The following is a 12,391-nucleotide window of genomic DNA, read 5'->3' as shown; positions in this document are numbered from 1 at the left end:
AGTGGGGGTGGGGGTGCACGATGATATGGGGGATGCTAGAAACACTGAGATATGACTAGGGTTAGGTTAGCTCTGATACCAAATTATACCAGACTTAACAAACAACAACAAAAAATGCACCTTTTATTAAAATCACATAGTTATTACAACCAGAACACATAAAAGTAGAGAAAAACAAAAGACATGACACTTAAACTCGGTTGAGGATGGTGGTGCTGCAGTTAGGGGCTGGATAGGGGAGGATGTATGGAAGTGACTTGTGGAAGGAGGATTGGCGTTTGGGTTGGTTGTAGGGGAAGGAAGGTAGCCTACATTTGGGATGGTTGGAGAATGGCAGTAGGAGATGGTATGGATTGCGGTTGGGGGATTGGAGGGTGAAAGGTATGGCTGCAGTAGGCGGCCTTAGGTGGCAGGGATGGAGTTGCGATAGTGATGTGGATGGGGAGGGGACACCTGGAAGTGCAGCTGGGAGGTATCAGGGCTGTAGGAGACAACGCAGGTGCAGTTCTTGGGGTGGTTGCGGCAGTTACAATGATGGCAGCAGCAGAGGGAAGATTGCGGTGGATGGAGAAATTGAGAATAATCACCACCTCGAAACGAGATACATCTGAAGCACCGCTCGCTCTTCGATGCAACTCTAGAAGGGAAGACTTGGAGACGCCGCTGTTGCCTTGACAAAAAACCCACTAAAAACTGACCTAAACATGAGGAAATAACATATACGTAGACCTAAGGTAGAGAGTAGTGGCCCCCACTCCAAATCGGAGGGAAATCCATAATTGGAGGACCGGTGCCTCCTTTGCCTGATCCGAACCAATCCGGGGCAATATCGCAGCATCAGCCATGTTTGGCGTAAAGACGCCCCGTCTCATGCATAGTTTAAAGCACTAAATTGTCATTTATTATATTAAAAAAAAAGTGTCATGTATGTAAATATGAAAGTTTAAGTGTTAGATATGTAAACATATAAGAATTGAGTGGCATGCTTGTAATTCTTCCTTTTTTATTTATTATTATTTTTAAATCTATGCAATTGTTCTTCTGATATATGTAATGCTCATGGTTTAATCCTTTTATGTTCACTACTCCAAGATAATTGGAAAACTTTCGATTGCAGATTCAAAGTTTGCTGGATATTGTTCGTTGCATTGAGAGTGTAAGAAGCTGTGATTATACCTCATTGGATTACTTGAGTACCTGTTTAGAACGCTTGAATGGTATTATTGGGGATAGACTACTGGATGGCCTCATTATTGAAACATTTGGAAGACGGATTGAGAAGTTGTTACAGTAAGTTTAATTACAATATAGCTGTTATGAATGCTACAAAATGCTCTAGTAAAAAAAAAAAAAAAAAAGAGGTTTATTTGAGCTTGTAAATTTTATAAATTTGTTTTTTTTTTAATGATTTAGGGGAACCTTTTCTTATTTTATTATCATTATTTTTAATTTGTTAATTTGTAAGTTTTATTCTAATATTTAAGCTTGATAGGGAAAAGTTCATACAACTTTGTGGTCAAATTGATGATGGAAATAAGGATGCTTCTATTGATGAAGATGGTTCTATAGAAACTGATAGTGGGCGTAGCTCTCGAACAAGCCCTTTGAGCTCAATGATTAAGGATCGAACTTCCATTGAAGATTTTGAAATCATAAAACCAATCAGCAGAGGGGCATTTGGAAGAGTTTTTCTTGCAAAGAAAAGAGTTACTGGGGACCTTTTTGCAATCAAGGTTAACTGCTTTAACAAACTAATAGAATGAATATTTTCATTTAGTACTGTCAAATGTTTTTTTAAACATGGCTAGGCCTCTCTTTTTAATGCATGCTTCTACTCATGTGACTTCAATTTATGGCATGGTTTTACCATGTGTCCTATTTAGTCCTTTATTTTTTGCAATTTATTTCTTTCTTATCCTGCAACTAATTTTGACAACTATTTTAAACTTCTTATTTATTACTTGGGTCGTCAGAGGAAGACTAAGGTTATCTTCTCATGAAGGAAAACAGTGATAACAAATTATAGGGTATAAATATAAACGCATCTTTGAAATAAACGAAGATAAAAGTTGGATAAGTCATGTGTATACTGCTTAGTAATATTGACTGTATCGTTGCAGCTTTTTCTATATCCTTCTCTTAAATTATGAGAAATTATTTCCTAGTCATAATTTTAATCTGATCTTCTCCACTAAGAAAATGTCTAGCAAATAGGTGCCTAGAATGTTTTGTTTAACTTGGTTAGTAGATTGGTCGGAGAAATTGTTTGCATGTGTACTACTTGTGAACATGCTATTAGCTGTATCAAGCATTGTTTGGCAAAGTAACCACCTTCTAGCTTGCCATTTTGTTGTTATTTTTTTTAGTTTTTATAGTTTTCTCTTTGGAGATTCCCGCGTAGCTAGAATTTATACTTTTTTTCTCCTAGCTATTAAACTCTAATTTTTTTTCCAGCAAAATTTTTGTAATGCTAAACTTTATGCATGGAGGAAAAGGATAAAATAGTCCTTGGACTATTTATGTTGGCCCGGTTTAGTTTCTGAGTATTTAATGTATTTTATTTAATCCATTAACTCTTCATATCTGATCCAAAGTAGTCCCTTGACCCTTGAAGCTAATTCAAAATAATTCAACAGGGGAATTTACTCTATTTTGAGGTCTTTCTATACTTTCCAAACTTTAGCTCATTTGCATACTCTATTAATTGTCTTTTTTACATTGACAGTCTTAATGATGTGAAACTTATAGTCTACAATTGTTGAGAATACGAAATGTTTGTGTTCCATTTATAGGTTTGAATTTTATATTCTAAAATTTATATTGAAAATTATTTTGTTTATTAGTTAGAATTATCTAATTAAAACCTATAGTCCTACCTAGAAATCATGAATATGATTGTTTGTCAGTGGATTCAGTTCTTGGATTGGTGGAAGATTTATACTTATTAATTTGTGCTTGCTTGCAATCTTGCGATCTTTTTGGGTTGTTGGATTTGCTGTGTTATTTATGCTTGACTTATAGTGTTTTTATTGTTTGGCTTAACCTATTCATTGGCTCTATGCTTAATTATATATGACTCATTTGTTGTGAAAAATGACGACAATAAAGTGAAAAATGAAATGAGAAAAAATTGCATGCAGAAAAATACCAGAGCGAGACACATATTTACGTGATTTGACAAATTTGCCTACGTCCACGGAGCTGCAGAAGATTTTATTTCTTTGAGAAATTACGCCGTCGAGCGCCTCGACGTTTATAAGAAAATTTATATTTTCTTCTCTCCCTTTCTCTCTCTTTCTCTTCCTCTATTTCTCTCTTAGAGGACTTGGCTTGACCCTCGCTTGGCTTGTTGCTTCATGACAATCCATAAGAGGCTATTTATAGAAACCAGGAGAACGGTGGGTAGGTGAGCGGTAAGTGCGATGTGGTAGGTGAGCGGTAAGTGGGAAGGTAGGTGAGGTTCTTAATTAGGAAGCTAATTAAATTGCGGTGGACCGAGTTTCCACATTACTCAACAATTCTCCCACTTGGAGACTGGGACATTGACCGCATCACCTACTGCCTGCATCATCTACTGGTTGCATCACTACTAACTGTACCGACCTTTTCCTCAAACGTGATTTCCTCCACCTCTGCAACTCAATGCCCTTGTCTTCATGCCAGAAGACCAGCTGAAGTCGAGCACAACTTCAGCTTCTCACGAGCAACACCCTCAGTTGATATATCACCGTCATATATCACCGTCAACATAGCCCGTCAACATAGCCTTGTATCACCAAGCTCTTTGTTGGGTTACTCTTGTATATACTTACAACTCCCACTGCATGAGCAATATTTGCCTTGCTGAAAGTCCTTTTCAACAAGTCCAGCTTTGTACCTTTTACTGTCATCAAACGCAGTCTTCACCCGGTACACTCACTTGTTGTGCATTGCATTCTTCCTTGGTGGAAGTTCTATCATCTCCCAAGTCTGATTCCCTGGCAGGGAATCTGTCTCCACCTTCTTGGTCAGCTCTCACTTGCTCTAATTCTCATCTTGCAAGATTTCTTCACAGCTTTGTGGTTCTCCACCATTTATCTATACAAGGTCCGGTTTTCCTACCTTTGGCGCTCTGCCACTTCTCAAGAAATTGACGTTCTTTTGCTTCCTCATAATACACCTCTGACTCGTGTATCCTCGTCTGAGTAAACCTGTAGTCATATATAGTGTGTTAGTTTTCTTATCCTGAGTCAATACTAATGCTCCTTAAGTAACATTCCAGGTACTATCTGAGAACACTACTGAAGAACCACCTTCATTGAGCTGCACAACAGAAATGAGATTTTTCAACTCAGGAACGTGTCTGACTTTTTGCAAAGTCCATTTGTTCTTGTTAGGAAGTGCAATATCAACGTCTCCTATACCCACCACGTCCAGAGTTTTTCCATCAGCCAGATATACCTTCCCAAAATTACCTGCAATATAATTTTGCATTAACTCCCGACGGGAAGATGTATGGAAGGAAACCTCTGAATTCAGTATCCAGTCATCAACAAAACTGTGAACTGCCAGCAATAACACATTTTGTATTTTTTTAGATATAACATTAGCGTCATCATTCTCCTTATTCTTAGGATTCTTGCAATTTTTTTATGTGGCCAACCTTGCTACAATTCCAGCAAGTTGTCCGCTGACCAGACTTTGATTTTAATCTTCTTCTGTTTGAGTTCCTGTCATGTGATCTCTCTCTGGAATTAACATTCAGCGCCGAACCTGAACACGAGGCCTCGCTAGAATCCTTCCTGCGCATCTCCTCAGCCAAAATCTTAGCTTAGATTTACCTGCAAAACTGATAACTGCCATCCTCATGGCTTCCCAGCTATTTGACAATGAAACCAAGAATATTGGCGCATGTATCTCATCATCAAAATCAATTTTAACAGACGAGCGCAATTGATTTGTGATAATATTAAATTCATTCAGGTATTGAACAACAAAGACAACTTACGTCATCTTCAAGTTGAATAACTTTTTCATCAAATGCACCTTGTTATTCGCCAATGGCTTTTCATACATACCTGATAATCATACATTTTTCATACATACCTGATAAAGCCGCAATGAGATCTGCTATAGTCCTCTCCTTGATGACGTTGTGGACAACCGATCTCGACAGGGTTAATCGAATAACTCCCAGAATCTGTCCATCCAACATATTTCAATTCCGCCTCGTCCACATTTTCCAGTCGTTTTCTCAGTAACGGAAGATGAAGTTTCTTCCCATAGAGGTAATCCTATATCTGCATCCTTCAGTAACCAAAATCTGTGTCATTGAACTTCTCGATGAATCTGTGTCATTGAACTTCTCGATCCCCGATAGCATCACTTCGTCTCCACCCATCGTTTTTCCTTATATCCAAACCAAAGCTCTGATATCAGTTGTTGTGAAAAACAACGACAATAAAATGAAAAATGAAACGAGAAAAAAATGCCCCAGAAAAACACTAGAGCGACACACAAATTTACGTGGTTCGACAAATTTGCATACGTCCACGGAGCTGCAAAAGATTTTATTTCTTCGAGGAATTACACAGTCGAGCGCCTCAACGTTTACAGCGTTTACAAGAAAATCTCTATTTTCTTCTCTCCCATTCTCTCTCTTTCTCTTCCTCTCTTTCTCTCTTAGAGGACTTTGCTTGGCCCTTGCTTGGCTTGTTGCTTCATGACAATCCATAATAGGTTATTTATAGAAACCAGGAGAGCGGTAGGTGGGAGGTAGGTGAGATGTGGTAGGTGAGCGGTAGGTGAAATTCTTAATTTAAAAACTAATTAAATTGCGGTGAACCAGGTCTTTACATTACTAAACATCATTGTTACTATCAATGATGGTCTTTGTGTCTATTCAATTGGTCTTCTCTCTTTCTTCTATTTGTGGCTATTTCATTAGGACATCTAGTCTTTTGTTATTTGTATCGAGTTGGTTTTTTATAATTTTAATCTTATTTAATTGTTGTGGTTCGAATAAGATGTTTATAACAGGTTCCTCATATTGATCTTCCTTTCAAGAGGCTTCTTGATGACTAAGAGCATCCAAATAATAATCTATGATATAAATAGCATTTTTATTTTTTTATATATAATCTCTTCGTCTTCCTAAATTATAGACTTATGATTTCGTTACACCTAGCTGTCCCTCTCAATTCAGACAGAGGTATAACACAAGTGGACAACGCAGTCTGACTCAATTGCCACCAACACTCATCTTGAAATGCGCAAATCAGGACCAAGTAAGTGGAGGATTGATCTCACTAAGTCATCACAAGCGCTTCATCTCATTTAATATTCATTTGTATCAAAATACATAGGGAAGTATGCAAAATAATTTTCAAATCATATACAGAACTGCCAAACACTTAAATATATAAAAACATACCTCAAAAGTCTTCAAAATTGTTTAAATTATTTTCGATTGAAAAGCTATACAAAAGGCAATCTAACTAATAACAGTTTATCTGCTCTTTACCCTTTTCTGAAAAACAATATCATAATATTGGGTAAACTATAGACTCAATGAGATATTCAGTGTTAAAATAAGATTTAATAGAGATAAATGAAGCAATATATATGTTGGTCGGAGGCTAGTATGAGCAACAACATTGAGTAAATAAAAATACTTTATTTCTTTAAAGTTCATGAAACATGAAGCAACTACAAGTCTATAATAGAAGAAGCATCGGTCAATAATAATCAAATTGATACTGGCAATTAGTTCAACATTATCTGTTTACTTATCACATCTCTTATGCCATTCTATTACTCATTTTTCCCGTCATAATCATTTTTCTTATGCAATTATTATTTATTTGAATATTCCTGTAAGTAATTCACTTATTTCATATGCACAAGGATTCAATGATATCTGTAAAATCAGAAATTTATACTTGTGTATGTTTTTCTATGAATTATCAAATATTCTATAATATAAAAGATTTTCTTTATGTCAATTACATAATAGATAAAGATGCAAATAGACAGTGGTAGGTGGTGATCTTAAAGAACACTTTTTGTTTCTTAATTTAACAATTGATTTCCTCATTTAGGTTGCTGATTCAGGCTTGCAACAAAATTACTTGAGCTTGTCTTAGGATGAGTGTTGGTGAAAATAGAGTTTTTGTGAGTCGTCCACTTGTGATACCTCTTTTTAATTCGATGGGATCAACTGGATGTGTGAGAAATTCTAAACTGATTTTAAAACAGCTTAATTTAAACCATTCCAAATATAGTTAATTTAGTTATTGGTTTTAGAGTTTCTGGAAAAAATCAAAATTTATTGAAGTGTCATTCAAAATTTTATACATTCACCCAAACCTCATGGGCCTTGAATGAAATTTTGTTGAAACTCTTTTTCTTTCATGAAAGTTCCACTTGAATTTTGTTGTCGAGGCCCATCAGATTTCATTTGTTTTATAACTTGTACCCAATTTAGTTAATATTTTTCGTCCATATCTCAAATATAAAATTTTAATGTAATTTATATAAAAAAATAATCCATACCAAAGTAGAAACAGGTCCAACACCGACAAAACAATCAAAAGATTCAAAATTAATAATTTTACAATGGAACCTAAATCAAAATTAAAATTGAGTTTAAAACCTTTCCCGGAAGATTTTGGGAGGTATAATTCTTCAAATGTGAGGCTTTTTTATCATTTACAATCTTTCAGCTCCTTCTTTTTCTTCCTCCCTATTTTTCTTTTTTAATATTTGGCTTTTTTTTATCTTCCATAATTTTTATTTTTATCTAAAAACCTTAATTAATTGTATGTCTAAGTTCGAGGAACTTAAACCCATCATCTTTGTCTTCATCAAGCAGAGTTAGTAGTCGTTAAATTTCCCTACTTATTGAGTCCCCAGGTATGCTTCACAAGGAACTCTATGTTTCTTGCTTGTGAAGTTTCTTTTTGGTGAATTGTTGCCATGCCATATTGTTTTTGCATTTGACTCTTACTCTATAGTCCGACACTAAGTGCCATACAAGTGCAAACTCACATAAGCTACTCCATCTTCAGGAAGGAAGCATCACTCATCGCCTGCAATTTTCCCCTTAGAAAATCCTAAAGTGTACTTTCTCCAGTGAAAACTTGCCTTGTGATTTTTATAAGAAGTTTCAGTTTTACTATCAAATTTGAGAATTAGTCTTCCCTTGCTTTAAAATACGCATAGATTCTATAAATTCTCATTTTTTTTGGTGTTGTTCATTGTAGTCCCTCGCATCAACCTAACGCATTATGGACCTGCTTGAAAATAAAATCTGATCATGATTAAAATAGTCCGCTCATAAAAATATACGTAAGGCTGAAATTCAGTTCATTGAGAAAATTCTTGATTATTCCCTTGAGCCATTTATCTTACACTGATGGATGTGCCGCTCATTGCTACTTTCGGAAGTTGAATGTGCCGTTTGCTTCTGATTGCTGCCGATGGATGGTGGTAGGTGACAAAGGAAATACTGCTTGCTGCCAAGTGGTTTATCCCCTTTACCTTTTTTTAACAATACCCCTTTCTTTTGCTATTTTTGTTTAGGATTCTTAAGCTAAGATGAGTGTAAACTCTGCCCTTCTCATTATTCAGGAGAGTCACTTCAATCAAACTACAATCTATTTACTATTTTCGTAATCATAATAACTGCTGTTCAAGATTAGTTGCCTGCCTATTTTTTAGCTATAATCACATGTTTTATTGCATAAGACAGTGGCATTTAGTTCGAAGTTTCTATAGAAATTATTGCTCAAAAAGTCTCCATTTCATTCATAACGGGCTTCTATAGAGCCTTACTAGGTAAATTTACAAATAAATCCCTATATTTCATCTATTTACAAATATCCTACATGAGACAAATCTCAATACTGCCCCTCAAGATGGGCAAAAGATATCCATTATCCATTAAGCCCATCTTGTCACATAACCTAGACAAATTTAACGAGCCAAGTCCCTTTGTGAGACAACCCACCACTTGCTCTCTAGTGGCTACATGACAAAGCTCCAATAATCCGTTATTTAGCTTTTCCTTGATGGAGAATCTATCAATCTCCACATGTTTGTTTCTGTCATTTTGCACCGGGTTGTTAGGAATGTTGATTGCCGACTTCTTGTTACATCACAACTTCAATTGAGCTCTCTGATCCAATTTGAGTTCAACCAACATGGCTTTCAAGCCATCTCAGCAACTCCTAATGCCATGACCCCTGTATTCTTCCTCTGTTGTTGATCTTGCTACAATTGTCTGTTTCTTGCTCTTACACGAGACCAAGTTGCCACCTACATACATGCAGTATCCTGATGTGAATCGTCTGTCATCGGCACAACTTGCCCAGTCAGAATCCCAAAAGCCCTCAATATCTACATGTTCATTCTTCCAGAATATCAACCCTTTCCCTAATGTACTCTTCAGATACCTCAGAATCTGATACACTTCATCCATGTGGCCCTTCCGTGGTTCATGCATGTAACAACTCACTGCACTTACTACAAAAGAGATATCGGGTCGAGTGTGGCTCAAATAGATCAGGTGGCCCACCATCAATGATGCTTCTCACAATCAACTGATTCACCTGCCTCTGTACGGATCTTGATCTTCTGATCAATTGGAGAGACTGCAAACTTGCACCTGCCCATAACTGTCTCCGTGAGACGATCCAATACATATTTTCTCTGAGATAAGACCATTCCCTCAAGTCCATGAGCCACTTCAATCCTATGAAAGTATTCGAGCTTTCTTAGATCATTTATCTCAAATTGCATTCCCGATTTTCCCTTCAATTGAGCAATCTCTACCTCATTATCACCAGTGATAATTATTTCATGTACATACACAACAAGTATAGCAGTGTGACATTTATGTTGGCAAAAGAACACCATGTGCTCTGCATTGATTTGTCGATATTCCATACAAATCATCGCCATTCTAAACTTGTCAAACCTGACTCGAGGAGACTACTTCAAGCCATATAGTGACTTCCTGAACCTACACACCTTGCCCACTAACTAGGATGTACTGAATTCTGTTGGTATCTCCATATATACCTCTTCCAGTAGCTCTTCATGAGAAAATCATTCTTCACATCCAGTTGGTAGAGTCTCCATCCACCATTCACTACCAGAGAAGTCAGTGTCTTCACCGTGCTCATCTTTGCAATTGGTACAAATGTTTCATCGTATTCAATGTCATATGTGTATGACTGTACCCTTTTGCCACTAGTCGTGCTTTGTACCTCTCCATCTTCCCTTCTAGAGTTTGTTTCACTGTGTAGATCCACTTGCATACAACTGTCTTCTTCTTTGTTGATAGTGGTACAATCTCCCCTGTTCGATTTTTATCAAGTGCTCCAAGCTATTCATTCATTGTTGTTTTCCACTTGGGATCCTCTTTAGCAACCCGCTAACACTTGGGTATAGAGGCAGAGTTCAATGATGCAATGAATGCTCAATGCAAATGTGAAATTTTAAAATAAGGAATAAAATTTGCAATGTCAAGTACCCACCCAAAAAAATGGAGAATGTCTCACATTGCTATGAGAGGTCCTCCTTAATGTTGGGATTAAGAGTGAACGAAGGAGGAATAATATCACCTGAGAGTTTTGAATCAAAGGTGGATGGTGTAGGGACAAGGGACTTATTGGCTCGACAGACTTTGTTCCCTCGGCTTGCTTCTTCCTCCATGTATACACCCTTAGCTCACCTTCAACATGAATCCCACCATCTCTGGGTTCAATTTTCTTGATTTTTGTTTCCTCAGTTGATTCATCCCACATTACAGGACATGACATTGATCTTGCACCACTCCATTATCACTAATACTCACTCTCTTTTGCCTCATATCTCCCGCGCCTATTGAGTCACGGAAGGGTGCATTCATCTCGAGAGTGTAGTATGGTTCAAACTCTCTGAATGACACACTCATACTCACAAAGAGTCCTCAATCGGGCTCCAACAGACATAATCCTTCTGAGGAGCAGAATAACTCACGAACACACATTTTACGGCTTTAAAATCCAACTTCCCTACAGATGGTAACCAAATACCTTCAATGTAAGACTCTCACTATTATCTCCTTTCAACATATGACAAGATGACTTCCACTCCAACACACTTGAGGGCATCTTGTTAATCAATTGAGCTTCTGTCAACTCTGCTTGCCCTCATAACTACTGTGTAAATCAATGCATGTGTAGTCCTTCACTTATCCCCTTCAACGCTATCACTCTTTGCCTCAACTTTCGTCAAGTATCATTCTAGTCTCTTCCTTGCTAAAGCATCCTTGATCTGACACGACCAACTCAGATACGTGGATCCACGAGAGGGAGATCTAGTTTTGCCTGCTTTGGACCACTTGTTGAGGTAGTAGCACTTGTCGAGATTCTACTTCATGTATGAGTCCAATCAAAATCTTCAAAACTTCAAATTTCTCAGAAGTTCTATTGTTTTACCTCCTATAGTATCTTCGTCTCCTCATCCTCAATCACAAGAATAAATTTACAGCACACATAATACACATAGACTTCCTTCCATGACTTCTGAACCACAATTCCTTGAGAAGATAATCACGGGACTTTACTACGTACATCAAAAGTGAAGCCCTGCTCCGCTCCTTCCTCTCGCATCAAACCTTTGCAGAAGCCCTTCGTGATAGAAAAGCTTCAATCCTTCTGATAAAGTGTCGCGATCCCGTCTCCCTGTAAGCTCTATCGCAATCACAAGTGTCGTGATCCCGTCCGCCTTCCCAGCAAGCTCTATCGTGATTAGAAGTGCCGCGATGTCGTCTGCCTTCTCTATCGCAGAAGTGCCGCGATCCGTCTGCCTTCCCAGTGACACCTATCGCAATGTAGCTACGCGCTGTGCTCCCGTCTTCCTTTCCCACACGAAGCTATCGGTGTCGGGATCCTGACTGCCTTCCCAGCGAGCTTTATTGCGGGCACTATGCAAAGGAAACGGGACGAGGCTGGCTGGCTGCTAGGTCAAGCTCCTGATGCCATATAGAAATTATTGCTCAAAAACCCTCCTTCATTTCATTCATGATTGGCTTATACAGAGCCTTATAAGGTACATTTACAAATGAATCTCTAAATTTCATATATTTACAAACATAAACCTACGTTTGATACAAATCTCATTAGTTTCTATTGAAAAGAAGTGTTGCATTCAGCTTATGCTCTCAGTCTATACTAGATTTGCATAAGAAACCTTATAACTGATAATATCCTACATCCTTTACTGTAACAACTTGTTTGCTTAATTACCTATAAAGTTTTTCACTTTTAAGTTAATTTAAATCCATATTAAACTTGTTATGCTAATGTGGCAGTACTTTTTTTAATTGAGTTCACCCTATGGTTGATAATCCTTAGCGTGGAAT

At 37.4% G+C, this 12,391-nt stretch overlaps 1 protein-coding gene across 5 annotated transcripts in view; it reads left to right on the top strand.

Moving 5' to 3' along the window:
• LOC110030884 (probable serine/threonine protein kinase IRE) overlaps positions 1-12,391 on the top strand; it is a 37,673-nt gene that overhangs the window by 7,447 nt on the left and 17,835 nt on the right. For all 5 annotated transcript variants that reach the window (XM_020733846.1, XM_020733847.1, XM_020733845.1 and 2 more), the window contains exons 4-5: positions 1,118-1,290; positions 1,493-1,733. In XM_020733846.1, the coding sequence (XP_020589505.1) occupies positions 1,118-1,290; positions 1,493-1,733 (414 nt within the window). The remainder of the gene's footprint in view (positions 1-1,117; positions 1,291-1,492; positions 1,734-12,391) is intronic.

Source organism: Phalaenopsis equestris, unplaced genomic scaffold, assembly GCF_001263595.1.
Source record: "Phalaenopsis equestris unplaced genomic scaffold, ASM126359v1 Scaffold000761, whole genome shotgun sequence".
Taxonomy (NCBI): Eukaryota; Viridiplantae; Streptophyta; class Magnoliopsida; order Asparagales; family Orchidaceae; genus Phalaenopsis; species Phalaenopsis equestris.
This window is presented reverse-complemented; position numbering and strand designations above follow the sequence as displayed.